Here is a 17,383-nt window from a genome sequence, read left to right on the forward strand (position 1 = left end):
GAACCTGGCATCTGGCACATTTTTAGTTATTTTATCTGATGTAGTTTCTTTTCCGTAAACTATGCACAACACTTAACTAATTATTTTTCTCTACTACTTTTTATATTTGTGTTGTATAGGCTTTCATTATTTATATCTCAGATACTTTTTTGTTTTATGAAATTCCTTCACTACCCTACGGTGCGGATAAATTCGCGGATTTGCAAAACCAACCGTAACCAAACCGCTAAACCTTGCGGATTTGAGAATTCATCCGTGACCGGCCCATAGACTCTTGCAGATTGGTTTTCACCCGTAATTTTGCGGACGGTTGAGGATGAAATCCGCGGTTCCGGATTGTATGCACACCCCTTCTAGAAATCAAATTGGAGAAGCACCTTCAGCTAATCTATGGAGGAATTAACCTTAAACGTTGTTAAAGCCCAAATTCAGGTAATCCCGTATCTTGTAACCGTCTACCGGTCCGGTGTAAAGAGAATGTCGATAATATTTGTAGCGAACACTAAAACTGAGAATGAGCGTCGAAGGAGTGTACATGAAAAAGGTCATGAAACGGCCATTCATTAGCCGTTCTATGAAATCCGAAAACGGGTAATGAGTAGCCTTTCCGCCGGAACATACAACCATAATGCGATATTTTGATGTAGAATCTTGATGGTTTTTCGTTTTTCACTTTGGAGAACAACTAAACATTGTCCGTTTTCGAAATTTTCCCGTTGGGATTCTCAAACATCAGGAAAAGCTTGCCGGAAGAGGGGGTTTCATGCACGATTTTTTTTCTTGGGAAGAGCATTGGCATTTCTTATGGTTTTTATATATTTTCCTTCCGCAATATAAAAACAACAAAGTAACGTGTAAGAAGAGTGTAAATAAAACAAAGAAGTTCAATACTATGTTGGGCTCCCTTTGAGCACATTTGGGTTGTTTAACCAAAATAAAACCCTAAGAAATCAAATTGGAGCTAATCTGGAACCCTGATTTTGGGCATACCAAAATCTTTCAAGGCATACAAAACAATAGTCCCATCTTGGGTGACCTTATAAGGGGTACCCTATGGGTAGTTCAATTACCTATATACCGTTAATATAAAAATTTAAAATCAGTTTTCTAATCAAAATCAGTTTCCCTTAACATATCTTCTTCTTCCTCCTCCTCTAGCCGAACTCTTCCCCCTCCTGCGAAAAAAAAATTCATCATCGTGATTAATTGTCGATTCGTAAAAATTTGATCGTCGATTAAACTCAACCACATAATGACTCGTACAAAGAAAACTAGGGACTAGGCAAACCAAATCGTCTTCTAATCCATCAATTGAAGAAGAAGAACCAATTGAAGATGAAGGTGTAGAAACTGAAAATCAACCACCAATTGAACCGGAAACTGAACCAACTGCATCTCCAACTCCGGAAATAAGGATAAGAAAGTAAGTTTTACAAACCCAATCTCCTATTTGTTGTTTTTCATCGATTAAATGACGGTTACAGTGTTGGGTTCGACTCAAAATTGAGTTGCATTTTTAGCCGAATTGTTCATCACAAAAGCTCCTGTAAGTGTATATGAACAATTCGGCTTAAAATTTCATGAAATTTCAAGCCGAACCTAGTCACAGATAGAGATGCATAGAAGTTCGGCATATTCGATAATCATAATATGTGCCGAACCTAGCAGATTTATGAGGTTCTGCTATTACGATATTCTCAATATGTGCCGAACCAATAACAATATTTTAACCCAAAAAATAACAAATTGATGTTCGGCTCATACGATTTTCGAAATATAAGCCGAACCAGTAATTATTATTTTTCTGGGCTATTCAGGATGTTGTTCGGCTCATAGATGTGAGCCGAACCGTTCATCAATTGGTAGATTCGGCTCATAGATGTGAGCCGAACCTCAACATGTTTCGCCGAACCATGATCAAAAAAATCATCTAAACATCCTTTTATAATTCTGGAAATTATCTTAATCACTAAACAAAATATTTAATCACTAATCAATATTACTAACACTAATCGTAAAGGGCAGATTTGCCATTAAAAAAAATTGAGTTAAGGGGTAATCTGATTTTGCTATTTCACAATCTTTTTCGTCTTCATGTGGTATGCCTTGAAAGATTTTGGAATGCCCAAAATCAGGGTTCCTAATCTGTGGAGGAATTAACCTTAAACGCTGTTAAAGCCCAAATTCAGGTAATCTCGTATCTATTCTAGGTTAAATTTGTGTTCTAGACTACATGATACCCCATGAATTGATTTCACCTTCCATCTCTGTAAATCTGTCTTCAAATGATGTGATTGAAAAGATGAAGAAGAAAATGGATAATGAAGTTGACATATTTAGTACTCTACCAGAAGCTCTTATTAATCACATTCTTTGTTTCCTGGACATGAAATTTGTTGTTCAAACAAGCATTTTGTCTAGAAGATGGAGGTATGTATGGACCACTGTCTCTACTCTTACATTCAATGTCAATGAGTTTATCAGTCCTGGTACTGTACCACACTCTATAGAGATGAATGAGGTTACAAGGTTTATAGACAAGGTACTCCTACTAAGAGGCATGGCTGACATACAGAAGTTTCATCTTCATTGGGTAGACAAGATATTCGATGCATATACAATTCGAGAACTTCTGAAAAACCATCTAAATACATGGATACTTGTTTCCTTAACTCGTAATGTTCAAGAATTACTTATTCGCATTGACACTGCTGATAATTATCGGTACCTGGAGATTAGGTTCCCACATTGCCTCTTCAATTCTCAGTCATTAAGGAAGTTGGTGCTAGATATGGCCGGTGAGATACAATCATGTGTTCTTCTTCCTAACTCGATAGATTTACCTAGGCTTAAATTCTTGTCGCTTAGTTCATTTCATATTCAAGATGTGAATTTGATTAATAAGCTTATCTCAAGCTGTCCAGGTCTTGAATCACTGGTCTTGAGAGATATTTGGATACAGAACGACGATGATATGAATGTCAGTATTGAGTCGTGTGAACTGAAACACTTGGAAATTATCAGTGATAGTGAATTGTGTGACCCCAAGTATAACATGCTCAAAAATATCAGGTTATCGACTCCAAAGCTTATATCCTTCATTTGTAGTTCTTACATGAGACAAATATACTGTCTAGAGAACCTCTCTTCTCTGGTCACTGCTACTATTCAAATGACACAAGAAGGCAGCACCTTGTATAAAATGTACCCTAAGCGTATGATGGAATTCTTGAGAGGACTTCATGATGTGAAAGAACTGACAGTTACATCCCCCGATTTCGTTCAGGTATGGTTGCTTCCACCACTGGTTACAATTTTTCTCATATCTTCGACCAGCCTTATAAACGTGACAGTTGTTGGACTTGTCAAAACGTAATCCTCACATACAAAATACTGCCACAGATGGCAATCTATTGTTTCTTTTCAATGTTTTTGACCCGATAGAATAGTGGTAATCATGTGATCTGCTCGTTATGTACTCTCAGTATTTTCAGACACTTGTTAATGAGGCAGATTGATTGACTTCCAAATTGGAATCTCGACCACGCAACACCTAAAACAACAGTTCCATAGCCTAGTGGAATGCTTTCTTAACCTTTAGAAAAAGACTATGTATTGCAAATTTACCATGTCACTGTTCTTTTCTTTTAGCTAACATTTAAGGGGGCTATTTCTTTCTTGGATGTAACAAGTAAGTGCTTTGCATACTGATAGCTAAGAAAAATAAGAGATTATGCATATTTGTAACACCACATATTTGTCATCGTTCCATTTCTTGTTTATTTACTTTCAGCCTTGTAGAATGTAGCCTGGGTGCAATATTAGTTAAAACGATTTTCCAACTGTTTGCCAAGGTTCTCGGAGGATCTCCCATCTCAATAGAGGCCCAATCCTCTCCTCAATTCTATTATCTACGACGTTTGAAGTTGGAGACGTCTTTTACAAGAGGCTGCTTGCGTGCATTGATATACTTACTCAAAACATCTCCATTGGTAGAATATCTGTTTCTTGCAAGATACGAGGTAATAACTTAACTCGAACTCTTTGTGTTTGATATCCGAGCAACCTACTAAAGATTACAAATATCATATTATCAGTTTCTGTAATTTCTTGGATGTAGTCGGGCTTAATCGATGCCGAGGATGATGAAGAATTGGGGTTGTCATTGCCATGCCTAATGTTTCACCTTAAGCATGTTGAGATCAGAGAAGTGAAAGGCCGCGAGGATGAACTTAAGTTTCTGGAATTTTTGTTGAAGAATGCCATAGTTTTGGAGAAAATAGTTCTGTCTTATAATAAAATAAAAGAGCTCCACCAGGTACAACTGGCTCAGCTGATATACGGAAGCTAATGAAGAAGTTTGAGGAGAAGCTAAGAACACTTCCTAGAGCTTCGCTAAATCTGACAATGACCTTCCTTTAATTCTATTAGATACCAGTTGATGTTCTTATTCTACCTTAATACAAAACTTGCATTTGTGTATGTCTCCCTTGTTACAGAGTTGCTTTCGCGACTATTTACACGAGGTTCTTTTAAGTTGTAACTTTTGTTTTGGCTACAAGTTCTTCAAATCTACTTGAGATCTAATGCACTTGTTCTTCTAGTTGTCAGAAGTTGTGTTCTTTTTTTTGCCTGCTTAGTGCTTACAGTACAGTATCCAAAGTAGGTAAAGACAACTGGAGGTTCAGTTAATAGTGTTACTGATGGACAGAAAATCTACCTGCTCTGACCGGCCTCTGCGTATTCCTATTCTCCTATTTCCACCAAAATGAGGATGGCATAGGAGTATATGCTTCTTGTTGTTAACCAAGAAACTAAAAAAGTCAAACCGGTCAGCGGTGGGTTTGACCGACAGGTGGACCGAACAGAATTATTGTTGGTTGGTTATGCAAAATAACCACACTATTTATTGTCTTTATTATTATCTGAATCGTCAATAAATATTGGAAGAGTGAAGTGAATTGTAGTAGTAGCCAGAGGAAAATCATGGCAAGAGCTCTAATTTGGTTGGTTCTTTTGTTTTTCGTTGTTGTTGGAATAGTTGCAGGAGAGCATCATCATTGTTGTAAGAACCCGCCAGCTCTTAATTCAAGCTCTGGTAATGGACTTGTCGAAGAAATTGGTGGTCTAAAGACTTATGTTTCTGGTTCTTTGGATTCAAAGCTTGGAATTCTTCTTGTTTCTGACTATTTTGGTAACTACTCACTTTGGTTTCCTTGTCCTTTTAATATCTACTGCTACTGCTGCCATTACAATTTTGTGTAGAAACTTTTAATAAAATGTGTTAATGGTGGTACTATTGTTTGGGTTCACATGGTTTTATTGGATTCGTTAGCTATTACTAAAAGTGATGCTTTGATTATTCTAATTTTTCACTTTAAACTGGACCTTTAAACTCTTGATTATTCTATTTTTTTTTTTACAAATCTTGCAAATTTGATTGGATCTTTAGCTAAATTGGGACTTTAAAACTCTTGATTATTCTATTTTTTAGTTCACCAAAACCGACAATATCTGTGACTCCAATTTGGTTTACAAATTATCCCTTTTTGAAAGTTCCCTCCTGCCAAATTAGTGTCTTGACACACTGTAGGACTGATTGGAGTGAGCTCGCTTATTTATCCATTTTTCGTCTGTGTTTAAAGAGGGGTCTGTGTGGGTGTCTGTAAATCTGCCTTGTGCACTCATTTGTTTTCAATTTTTCATTTATGTACACTGTTTGTAGTTGTGGAGATAAAAGGTGGTTCATTTTCATTAGACTTTGCCTAATTGCTTTCCTCAACTTTGTTTTGCAGGATACGAAGCACCTAATTTGAGGTATATACCGATTTCCTTTTTTTGGCTTTTAAAGCTAGTGGTCAATAGATATGAAAGTCTCGAAAATACGTTAATTGCTTATAGGTTCAGTACTTATCAAATGTTTTATTTTTGGATTTAGGAGTGTGTTCTTCACTTCAACTCTTTGCTGTATCTGTTTAGGAAATCTTCTTAAATGTTTAGGTCTTGAAAAATCTTATGCTTTAGTTGCCAAATCTAATTATAATATTCTATTGATGTTGCTTTATACCAGAAACCTGGCAGACAAAGTTGCAGCAGCTGGATATTATGTTGTAGTTCCAGATTTCTTTCATGGGGATCCTTATACACCTGGCAAGGATGCAGCAGTGTGGTTTCAATCTCATGGAACGGTTAGTTTGCTTCAGAAAAAAATTCATAATCACTGCATCCAATATGTGTTGAAATTTTCTGTCTTTTTAAAACTTGTAGGATAAGGGAGCTGTAGAAGCTAAACAAGTTATTAAAGCTATAAAAAGAAAGGGAATCTCCGCCGTCGGAGCTGCAGGGATGTGCTGGGGTGGTAAGTGCACTGTTTAATATTTACACATGATCTTGTTCAGTATTTTGGTTGACTTGGCTGTTAGTATTTGTTTTTCTTTACTTGATTGACATCATTAAGAAAATTGTATTGTCCACCTGAATAAGACGTTGTCTACTGAATTCTTCTCAGGGAAGGTAGTTGCAGAACTAGCAAAGTCCGATGATCTCAAAGCTGCTGTGATGATGCATCCTTCAGGGGCTACCGTTGATGATATAAAGGGTAAAAGTCACGAGTTTGTTTAATTCGTCTTGGAGTCTTAGAACTCTAATCAATTTCTGTCGTTGAGTTTCTACCTTTGACTGTTCGCTTATGTTTCTTCTTTTGTTTTAGTAATTAGTGAATAAGTATAAACAAGTAACAAGTATTGAACCAATCTTTCAGAAATCAAGGTACCCATTTCTATTCTAGGAGGTGAACTCGACAAGCTGTCTCCACCAGCACTTTTGAAACAATTTGAAGAAGTTTTATCTACAAAACCCGAGGTAATTAAGATTGTCATACAATACGCATGCGTTTAATGTTTGATGTTGCATTACTGCAAAAACTATTGTAGGATGAGACTAAGCAGTACACCAGTTGTCCCTTTTCTCAATCTTTCCAGTTTTGCTACAACTTAATGTTGCATTTATTTTTTCTTTTTGGAAAATCTCATGACTAGGAGATTTTATTAATTAAGGAAATGAAAATAGAAAAGAGGGGAGACAGGCCAGACTTCTGAGAAAAATGAGAAGCACCTTACAAACTAACAAAATCTATAAGCAAATGTGAATGATCACATCTTATAGCAGAACGAGTAATAATGTGGGGGCCTATCCCACCATTGTGATAACTTAATGTTGCATTTGTTTCGAATTGATTATAGAGTTGGCAATGTTCTGTTTACAGTTTGACAGCTTTGTGAAGGTCTTCAAAGGGGTTGATCATGGTTGGACTTTGAGGTACAACATCGGAGATAAAGAAGCTGTGAAGCAAGCTGAAAAAGCCCATCATTACATGTTAAAATGGCTCTCTAAGTATGTAAGTGTTACTCGTGATGACGTTCATTCCTGCAGCCACTAGTCGGGATGACGTGCATTCCTACATCTACTAGCTGCTCAGTTTGTTGTTTTTGTTAAGGCTATTCTAAATAATCGCACACGCACAGGTTCATATCTGTATGTTTTATCGTATGTATCTTGACATTGTCGTTTTGAATTTTTACTCAGCGATGAATGAATAAAAGCCAATGTTTCTCTGTGATGTTATACCATGGGTGTGTGTTTCTCTTAATTTAGTCAGCGGTGGGTTTGACTGACTAGTACTGGTGGGCCGAGCAGAATTATTGTTGGGTTTGTTATGCATATTATATAATACAACATTATTTTGTTTGTCTGCTCAATTTTGAACTGAGAGAGAGAGAGAGAGAGAGAGAGAGATGGTAGGATCCCAGTGTTGTGAGAATCCACCAGATCTTAGTTTAATATCAGGAAGTAGTGGGTGCGTTGAAAATATTGGAGGTCTCGAAAGCTATATCTCTGGTTCTTTGGATTCAAAGCTTGGAATTCTTCTTGTTTCTGATGTTTTTGGTAAGTATACGCACTTGATTACTTGTTGAACCTTCTTTCTGCATTATACAGTGGCTTCTGTGTGTGTTTACAGCTAGTAAATGTTGTGTATGAACTATGAACCTCAAATGTGTTCAGTTTTTGGTGTTTTCGTAAGTGGGTTTGCTTTAGTGGAGCTAACAGAATTTGGGTTTCACATAATTTTATTTGATTTCATTAGCTAGTAGCCTAGTATATACCTTTGCTTATGTTGCAATATTGGAATGAAATGTCAGGTCTAACAAAATTGATTGGGATCCTTGACGAATTTCCATATCTTATACACAGTAGATTTATTTTCAATCATCTGTAGTATGTTGCTTTATAATTTGTACTCACTCAGAATCAAAGATTGTTTGTATTCGTGTCACTAATGGTCTCAACTTTTTCTTTTTTGCAGGATTTGAAGCACCTAACTTGAGGTAAATGTCAAGTTAAATTATATTTCTGTTACTCTTGAATGCTTTACTCGGCATTCAACCGCTTAAATTACTGTTAGATTAATACAACATGTAGTGATAACATATACGCGCGTTTTCTAAAATCAGGAAGCTGGCAGACAAAGTAGCAGCTGCTGGGTACTACGTTGTGGCTCCTAATTTCTTCCATGGGGATCCTTTTACTCCTGAAAAAAATCTCATGTATTGGTATCAGTTTCATCTAGCGGTTGGTACACTTCTGTTTTTTTTTTTTCTTTTCAGTTAAGCTTCGTTTATAATTCCTTCATCAAATTTGTGGTCAAACTTTTGGTCTGAAGAAAAAGAATCATTTCTAGGAAGATGCAGCTGAAGAAGCTAGACCAGTAATTGAAGCTCTAAGAAGCAAGGGGATTAGTGCAATTGGAGCGGCAGGGATTTGCTGGGGTGGTAAGGATTAATCTCTATGTTTACCGGAACTAAAGTTTTATGTCAGGTGTGACATGGTTACTGATTAACCGGTTTTTGTCCGGTCTGTCTCCAGCAAAGGTACTCGTGGAACTGTCGAAGTTAGATGATCTTAAAGCTATAGTGATGCTCCATCCTTCACTAGTTAGTGTAGATGATATCCAGGGTAAGAATTGTTTGCTTCAAGGTTCAAGCATTCATTGGGCATAATGCACCATTAGCATTAGAAATAACATATGTCGTTTCGTCTTACAAAAATTCAGAAATTAAGGTGCCTATTTCGATACTGGGAGCTGAAGTTGACCAAATGTCTCCACCGGAACTTTTGAAAGAATTTGAAGAAATTTTATCAATTAAAGCTGAGGTAGGGTGACTAAAATTTCATTGTAATACGACATATTTTCTTAGGTACATGTCTTTAGGACTGATTGGAGAACATGTTTTTACAGGTCGATAGCTTTGTAAAGATATTTAATGGGGTGAGACACGGTTGGACTGTGAGATACAACATCAAAAATGAAGAAGCTGTGAAGCGTGCAGAGGAAGCTCATAATGACATGTTAGAGTGGTTCTTTAAATATGTGAGGAGTTCTTGTTGTTGCCGCAGAAGTGCTTTGTAGCTAGCTTTTTTTTGAAGCAACTTTGTATTTTTTTTTTAATTTTTAGCTAGCTAATATTTTGTAGGTCAGGGACAGGGTATCAATAAAATGCATGCGTCAAAAAAAAATAAAAAAAAAATAAAAAAAAAAATAAAAGATGAATGGTGGTAATCATGTCTCTGGGGCCGTTACTAGGCCAGAGTGTACGTGTTAAAGTTTTTATAGGGCCGTCATTCCACTAGAAAAGATAAAATAAAAATTGATTGTTTTTTCAGATCTAAGATGTAAGCTTATATATTACCTCGTTTGATTGGGATATACTCAAATTAATTGGGGTATACCCGATTTTAAAGGGACTCTTTTTAAGAGTTTTAGGGGGAGTTCTAATGGGTAAGTCACAAAATTACCCTTAGCCTTTATAATCCTATTACCCTAAATCAGTTTTACTCTTTTCATTTCATCTTCCTTCTTCTCTTCTTCTTTTCTTCCACAACCATACCGGCTCTCCATCACGCCACCGTCAAAACTCGTCGATTAATTCGTTGTAATCGTCGATTCGAAAATTCTGATTAATCTTCAACAATGGATCCGCCAAGACTTAGGGCAAGTCGTATGGAAGACGCTAATAGAAAACCCAATCAATACAACCCTGAAATTGCAAATTTGATTCAAAAGAAAGTGAAGAAAAAAACGGTTGAATAAGAAGAAATTGAAGTCGTTCAAACCGAAAAAATGGTGCGATTAAGAAAGTAAGGGCCTACTTAAACTCACTCCAGTACTTCAATTTCATGTTTGCATGTCAAATTTGGTCATAAAAATCGAAAGTTTGAATTTGCATTTATTTTGCCAGCAAGATGTATGTTCACGACCCTGTCGAATTTTCATGTGTTAGGGTTTCTCGGCAAGCTATTTGGTTGAAGATCTTGCCGGCTATGTAGCATCTGTAACTGATTTTACAGGGTCGACAACTTATTCAACCTAAAAGCTTGCCGGCGTTAGTTTATATTTTTTTCGTCGGTGGGTTAAAATTCAAATACCCTTCCGGCTGTATTTTATTTTTTTAGTGTCTCCTGATGCCCTAAATGTTAAACGTCGGAATGGTATTTAAATAACAACTTGCCGGCTTTTTCGTCGCCGGTATTGTATAGATTATAGACCATGCCGAATATTTATTTTGAAAATCCTGTGTTCATAGTAGTCTTTAGCCGGCGTTATTTGAATATGACCCTGCCGACTATATAATGTAGAACTGATAGAAAGAAAGCAATTCAGAGATTGCTGGAGATACAAAGAGATGAAAGAGATACGAATTGGATGAAAGTAAATTAAGAACAAGCATGAAAGAGTTGATAAACAAGATAGTTATATTGAATGATAATCTGAATTGTCCAAAACAAAACGCACATCCTGTATATATAGGCTAGCAAAGAACGACAAATAAAAGGAATACTAACTAGTCTAGGAAAGTAAAAGACTTGACAATCAAGAAATACTCAATTAAGAGTTTGATAAGAATTATGAAACTAATAAAGAAAAGATGTACTACATCAGTCCCCCTTCTTGAAAGAAACCCGCCCTCGAGTTAAGCATTAAAAAGAACTTCATTATCTCCATGAAACGTAAAGATTTCTTGTACGTTGAAGATATTAGAAATACTCCAATCTGATGGAAGATCAATGACATAAGCATTATCACTGATTTTCTTCAGTACCTTGAATGGACCATACTTTTTCATTTTTGTTTTATTGTAAGTTCCAGCAGGAAAACGTTCTTTCCGTAGATGAATCATAACTAATTCTCCTTCACTAAAATTCTTAAATTTCCTATGTTGATTTGCATATTCCTTGTACTTGTTGTTGGAGTCTGTAAGTTTTGCTTTCACTTCTTGATGAATTAGTAAAGCTCTCTCAAGTAAGTTATCTGCTTTAGCATTTGATTGACACAGCTTTGGAAGTACTACCAAATACAGAATATGGTTAGGAACTTTAGAATAAACAATCTCAAAAGGTGTATTACCTGTAGACCGATTAACTGAGGTGTTAAAGTCAAACTCCATATGCGTAAGTAGAGTGTCCCATGGTTTATCTTTGCCTCCAATAATCTTGGCTCTAATCAGATTCCCTAAAGAAAGATTTACAACTTCAGTTTGACCGTCAGTTTGGGGATGAGCAGTTGTGTTGTATTGCAATTTAGTTCCCAAACGCATCCAAAGTGATTTCCAAAAGTAACTCAGAAATTTAGTGTCTCGATCAGAAGTGATTGTCTTAGGAATTCCATGTAAACTTACGACTTCTTTGAAAAATAGATAAGCAATATGAGAAGCTTCTGTAGTCTTCTTGCAAGCCATGAAATGAGCCATTTTTTGAATAGCGATCCACCACCAGCATAATAGAATTATTCCCTTTAGAAGTACGTGGTAATCCTAGTACAAAATCCATGCTAATATCCACCCATGGAGCATCTGGAACAGGAAGAGGAGTATACAAACCTGTGTTTTGAATAGTTCCCTTAGATTGCTGGCAAACCATGCATTTTTGCACATATTTCTGAACTTCTCTTTTAAGTGAAGGACAATAATAACGTTCTTCAACCAAAGAAATGGTTTTATTACGCCCAAAATGTCCACCAAGACCACTGCCATGAAATTCTAGGATTATATGAAGACGCAAAGAGCATTGTGGAATACATAAACGATTTCCTTTAAAAAGAAAACCATCTTGAATAAGAAAATCATCAACACTTGTTGTTGAAGAACCACACTTTTCCCAAAGATTCTGAAAATATTTGTCTTCACTATAAAGGTCTTTTAGAAAATCAAAAGCCAAACTCTCATGTTTGAGAGTGATAAGAAGATGAGCTCTCCTACTCAAAGCATCAGATACCTGATTTAGTTTTCCACTTTTACGTCGTATAGAGAATGTATACTGATTGATAGTTGATAACCATCTATCATGCATCCTATTAACCTTTGTTGTAGTCTTCAAAAATTTAAGAGCTTGATTATCAGTATTTACGATGAACTCACTATGAATAAGACAAGGATGCCACTGTTTTAATGCTTGAACAAGTGCTATCAATTCAAGCTCATAAGTAGACCATTTCTTCCTTGTATCAGAATTCTTCTCACTGTAAAGAAACTGGATGATCTTCTTGAGAAAGTACAGCTCATATACCAACAATGAAAGCATCACAATGTATTTCAAATGGTTTTTCAAAATTTGGCATGGCAAGGACAGGAGCATTACATAATTTTTCCTTGAGCAAATTGAAACTCTTATCTGCTGCTTCAGATCACACAAAAGTGTCACGCTTCAAACAATCTGTAAGACCAGCTGGAATAGTGCTGAAATTCCTGACAAATCTCCTATAAAAAGAAGCCAAACCATGAAAGCTTCGCACTTCAAGAATAGAAGTAGGAGTAGGACAATCAACAATGGCTTTAACCTTTGAATGATCAACAGAAATACCATTACTTGACACCACATAACCCAAAAATGTCACTTTATTTGTAAGGAAAGTGCACTTCTTTGAGTTCGTATACAACACATTCTCTTGTAGTGCAGAAAATACCCGAGACAAATGTTCAAGATGTTCTTCTTCATTGCGACTGTATATTAAAATATCATCAAAGTATACGATGACAAACTTTCCTAGAAAAGGTTGTAATACTTGATTCATAAGACGCATAAACGTGCTAGGAGCGTTGGACAAACCAAATGGCATCACAAGCCATTCATATAATCCTTCACGAGTTTTAAATGCAATCTTCCATTCATCCCCAATACAAATGCGTATTTGATGATAACTACTTCGTAAATCAAGTTTTGTAAATACCTTAGCACCAGAAAGCATATCAATCATATCATCTAGTCTAGGTATTGGAAATCGATATGATATAGTTATTTTGTTTAATGCTCTGCAATCTATACACATATGATGACCACCATCTTTCTTGTCTACTAAAAATGCTGGACTAGCACAAGCACTTTTGCTTAATCTAATCAATCCTTTTTGTAACAGATCATTAACTTGTCCTTTTAAAATCTCATGTTCTGTTTGACTCAATCTATAGTGAGCTTGATTAGGTAGAGAAGTTCCGGGTATAAAATTTATTTGATGTTGCGAATCTCTTAATAGAGGTAAGGTATTAGGTAATTCATCAGGAAATAAATTACCAAAAAAAGATAATAAATTTTGTACCTTAGAAGGAATCTCCACCATCGGCTTAGTAGACTCATGAGAACTCAAAGTATGAGTTGGTTGTAAAGAACGAGTAATGGAAACAACTAGAGCAGTTGTCTCTAGTTCAGAATGTTTTCTTGTTGAAGTATAAGACATTAAAGGCCAAAGTACTTTAGTGAAACCATCATGAATGAAAATATACGTATTTTCATAGAAGTTATGAACATCACGGATATCATACTTCCATGGTCTTCCCAAAAGTAGACTTGCAGCATTCATATTAATCACGTCACAAAGAGCATAATCTTCATATCCAGTGAATGAAAATTTAACCAAACACTGATGAGTTATCTTTTGTGTAGAAGAACTGTTGATCCATCCTACATAGTACGGATTTGGATGAAGAGTTACTGGTAATCCCAATTTCTAAACCAACTTTGCAACTACATAATTTTCAGTACTCCCACTGTCAATGAGCATACTACAAAGTTTGTCATCAATAAAATAATGAGACTTGAAAATATTATGTCTTTGTGAAAGACATGGTTCTGTGATCAGTATTGGACGCACTACACCTAGAAAATCTGCATCATAAGATTCACGTGCTTGCAAATAACTTTGCTATTCATCTTCAATGACGTCTTCTTCTTGTGTTTCCTCTTGAGTTTCATTAATATATGCATGAAACTTACGACATTCACTAGAAGTATGACCAGCTTGATTGCACTTATTACACTTGTCTCCTAGAAACTTAGAATAAGGATTAGGAGGTTTTTGTAGTGGAGGAAATTGCTGCTGATATTTACTAACTCTAGTATTTGGAGTAGTATCTCTTTGACTTGAAATCTGAGGTGACTTTGTTGGTGGAATATCAAGCAACGGTGAATTTTCAGCAGGGAGAGGTGTTTGGTTGTATGAAAAATTTGGTGTTGGCATTTGTTGAATAGGTTGACTAGAACTTATTTCAGGAGCATGCGAATAACCATCTTGGTTACTCAGAGAAAAATAAGACGTCTTAGAATTTCTGTAATAACCTTGAACACAGTTTTGTGGTGGATATGCTGGGTTAGAATTACTAAGCACTCGCCTATCAATCTTAATGGCTTGCTGAATAGATTCAACCATTGTATAGACGGATTGAGTCATTCCTTGCTATATAAGTCTATTCAAACCCTCAATGAAACGTGCTACTAACTGTTCTTCTGATTCATTCAACTGATTGCGTGCCACCAAACTATAAAATTCATCTACATACTCTTCAACAAGTCTAGCACCTTGTCTGCAGTTTTGTAGTTTGATAAACAACTGCTGCATAAAAATATTTAGGCAGAAACTTGTCTCTTAATAAGTCTTTCATTCTTTTCCAAGTACGTATAGGAGGCTTATGATAATTACTTCAATCATCACAGAGTTTATCCCACCATGTTGCAGCACCACCTTTCAATTAATATGCAACTAGTTTCACCTTAGAATAATCAGGTACATCCATGAAGTTGAAAAACGACTCCACTTCATAAAACCAATATAAAAATTCTTCTATTTGTAAACCACCATGAAATTTAGGTATATCATCTTTCAATTTATATTCTGGTAAAGACCCATATGGATTTGAGTTAGATTTTAATCTTCTTTCATCTTCCCACCTTTTTTCTTGTTCTACTTCAACCTTGTCATCATCTTCATCACTGTGAATATTAACAGTTGCTGGTTTCTTATAAGGATGGTTAAGGAAGCTCTCAAATTGTTTTTTGAACGTAATAAGTTGTGAAATTTATCAGGAATAGAAGTATTCTGAAAAAAAAGAACCTTGTTTAACTTTCTTTGTTTCATCTGTTTTCTTTTCTTCTTCAGTTTTCTTTTCATTAGTATTGTCGTCAGTATCATCAGTTAAATCTGGAATACCTTCCTCCTCTAGACCTGTGTGTTTCAATTACTTTTTTATGAACTCGCCTTGAATCTCTAACCTTTTTTCGAAATTTCCAAGTTTCTTCTCAAAACTATCTGTAAGGATTTTGATGTTTGTTTCAATTGGTTCCAATTTTTTTGTGAAAAGGTTTTCAGTATCAGCTAAGGTGATAGGTTTTCTACCATTGAAACGAACATAAAAAGAGAAGTAAGAAAAAAAATAAATTAGGTTTTGAGTTTGCGGAAGCTTTTAAGGATCGGGTTTTAAGATAAAAATCTAAAACCTATGGCTCTGAATCCAACTAATGTAGAATTGATAGAAAGAAAGCAATTCGGATATTTCTGGAGATACGAAGAGATGAAAGAGATACGAATTGGATAAAAGTAGATTAAGAACATGCATAAAAGAGTTGATAAACAAGATAGTTATATTGAATGATAATCTGAATTGTCCAAAACAAAAGACACAGCCTGTATATATAGGCTAGCAAAGAACGACAAATAAAAGGAATACTAACTAGTCTAGGAAAGTAAAAGACTTGATAATCAAGAAATACTCAATTAAGAGTTTGATAAGAATTAGGAAACTAACAAAGAAAAGATGTACTACATCACTATACTATAGCCGACATGTATTTATATTTTTACCCTTCCGACCATTGTTCCGCCGGATGGATTATATAAGTAGACCATGCCGACTTATGTATTTTTCTTTATTGTTCTTGTTTAGGTTGCAAAAGGCAAAGAAGAAATTTGTTACTCCTCCTTCAAGACCTCCTCGTGTTGGTGACAAACTCTTGACTGCAACACATCGAGGGACATTAGTTGAGACAGGAACGCTCAAGATCAGTGAACGGAGTGATTCTCAACAACCTTCTGAACCGAGTGATCCAGATGGAACCCCAGATGAAGACCAATCAACGCCATATGGTGGAAGTGGTCATGATTATGATGATTTGAAAGAACTACGGATGTTGGGGGAGGTAACAATGATGATGATGATAATGGTGATCAAGACATGCCACCTGCTGGAGGAGGTAATGGTGATGATGATGATGGTAATCAAGATAAAGATAATGATAGAGAAGGTGAAGTTTTTGAAAAGGAACAGAAAGAGGAAGAGGACCAAGAAGAAGAAGAAGGTGGAGAAGAAACCCAAGCTGCAACTGCCCCCGTCGAAAGACCGAAGAGGAACATCACTAAACCAGCTGATTTCCACATGCCTCCCGCTCACTTGAAGGTTAAACTGAGACCAGGTGAGCCTAAAAAAGGAACCCCAGAAGATAGTGGAAATGTTCTTTTTGGATACAAAGACTCCTGGGCACGTGAAATCCAAAATACCATCGTAAGTAATCTCAATCCTTCTTTGTTTTTTATTTAAGTGTATACGTCTTAAATTTACTTCAAATGTTTGAATTTATTTTCATTTTGTGTTTTTGGTATTTAGGATCACAAGCATGCCATCCGTGTATTGAAGCGCCAAGCTTCAAACAATATGATTAAAAATTGGTCACTTGACAAGGAAGTTGACGAGGTGCAAGTGATTGTCAAGAACTCCGGGTTGTGGCCTGTGGTGGAGAGTTCGAATATTGCGTATGACAGAGTTACCGTATATGCATTCTGTGAGAGGTTCTACGGAGAGACTGATACTATGTTATTCTCATTTGGTGAGATGGCGATAACTCCCGATGATACTCATCAAATTCTAGGTCTCGAGGTTGAGGGAAAAACAGTCGATGACGGCTTCGATAGTAAAATTTCTTGGGACAAGATCTTTGAATCGTCCAGATCTTTGTTCGGTTGGAATCAGATTCAGACGGAGTCTGTACTTGAGGTGAAGGATGGTCATCT

At 36.0% G+C, this 17,383-nt stretch overlaps 3 protein-coding genes across 4 annotated transcripts; all 3 read left to right on the forward strand.

Annotated features, from left to right (window-relative positions):
• Positions 1-2,205: 2,205 nt before the first annotated feature.
• Positions 2,206-4,548, forward strand: LOC113325182 (F-box/LRR-repeat protein At3g58900-like). Of its 2 annotated transcripts, XM_026573404.1 has the most exons (4): positions 2,206-2,798; positions 2,925-3,286; positions 3,855-4,022; positions 4,121-4,548. In XM_026573404.1, the coding sequence occupies exons 1-4, from the start codon at positions 2,234-2,236 to the stop codon at positions 4,349-4,351; spliced, it is 1,326 nt and encodes a 441-aa protein (XP_026429189.1). In that variant the 5' UTR covers positions 2,206-2,233; the 3' UTR covers positions 4,352-4,548. The 2 variants fall into 2 exon arrangements, with proteins under 2 accessions (XP_026429189.1, XP_026429183.1); XM_026573398.1 differs by having other exon boundaries at positions 2,206-3,286.
• A 395-nt stretch (positions 4,549-4,943) lies between these two features.
• LOC113277993 (endo-1,3;1,4-beta-D-glucanase-like) lies at positions 4,944-7,623 on the forward strand. Its single transcript, XM_026526950.1, has 7 exons — positions 4,944-5,194; positions 5,796-5,817; positions 6,071-6,188; positions 6,268-6,358; positions 6,509-6,598; positions 6,761-6,861; positions 7,265-7,623. Exons 1-7 carry the CDS (start codon positions 4,987-4,989, stop codon positions 7,436-7,438), a joined length of 804 nt encoding a protein of 267 aa, XP_026382735.1. The 5' UTR covers positions 4,944-4,986; the 3' UTR covers positions 7,439-7,623.
• Positions 7,624-7,759: 136 nt separating this feature from the next.
• LOC113278001 (endo-1,3;1,4-beta-D-glucanase-like) lies at positions 7,760-9,584 on the forward strand. Its single transcript, XM_026526956.1, has 7 exons — positions 7,760-7,944; positions 8,363-8,384; positions 8,511-8,628; positions 8,738-8,828; positions 8,923-9,012; positions 9,110-9,210; positions 9,296-9,584. The coding sequence occupies exons 1-7, from the start codon at positions 7,794-7,796 to the stop codon at positions 9,464-9,466; spliced, it is 744 nt and encodes a 247-aa protein (XP_026382741.1). The 5' UTR covers positions 7,760-7,793; the 3' UTR covers positions 9,467-9,584.
• Positions 9,585-17,383: the final 7,799 nt, after the last annotated feature.

Source organism: Papaver somniferum, chromosome 1, assembly GCF_003573695.1.
Source record: "Papaver somniferum cultivar HN1 chromosome 1, ASM357369v1, whole genome shotgun sequence".
Classification (NCBI taxonomy): domain Eukaryota; kingdom Viridiplantae; phylum Streptophyta; class Magnoliopsida; order Ranunculales; family Papaveraceae; genus Papaver; species Papaver somniferum.

What these genes read in the sequence shown, in the direction of transcription:
- LOC113277993 (XM_026526950.1), top strand. Translation starts at nt 4,987, where the DNA reads ATGGCAAGAGCTCTAATTTGGTTGGTTCTTTTGTTTTTCGTTGTTGTT. An exon ending in TGCAGGGATGTGCTGGGGTG is followed by an intron (nt 6,359 to 6,508) that starts GTAAGTGCACTG and finishes AATTCTTCTCAG; the next exon opens with GGAAGGTAGTTGCAGAACTA. An exon ending in TACCGTTGATGATATAAAGG is followed by an intron (nt 6,599 to 6,760) that starts GTAAAAGTCACG and finishes CCAATCTTTCAG; the next exon opens with AAATCAAGGTACCCATTTCT.
- LOC113278001 (XM_026526956.1), top strand. Translation starts at nt 7,794, where the DNA reads ATGGTAGGATCCCAGTGTTGTGAGAATCCACCAGATCTTAGTTTAATA. An exon ending in TTTGAAGCACCTAACTTGAG is followed by an intron (nt 8,385 to 8,510) that starts GTAAATGTCAAG and finishes TTCTAAAATCAG; the next exon opens with GAAGCTGGCAGACAAAGTAG. An exon ending in GGTATCAGTTTCATCTAGCG is followed by an intron (nt 8,629 to 8,737) that starts GTTGGTACACTT and finishes AATCATTTCTAG; the next exon opens with GAAGATGCAGCTGAAGAAGC.
- LOC113325182 (XM_026573398.1), top strand. Translation starts at nt 2,234, where the DNA reads ATGATACCCCATGAATTGATTTCACCTTCCATCTCTGTAAATCTGTCT. An exon ending in CATCCCCCGATTTCGTTCAG is followed by an intron (nt 3,287 to 3,854) that starts GTATGGTTGCTT and finishes CTGTTTGCCAAG; the next exon opens with GTTCTCGGAGGATCTCCCAT. An exon ending in TGTTTCTTGCAAGATACGAG is followed by an intron (nt 4,023 to 4,120) that starts GTAATAACTTAA and finishes TCTTGGATGTAG; the next exon opens with TCGGGCTTAATCGATGCCGA.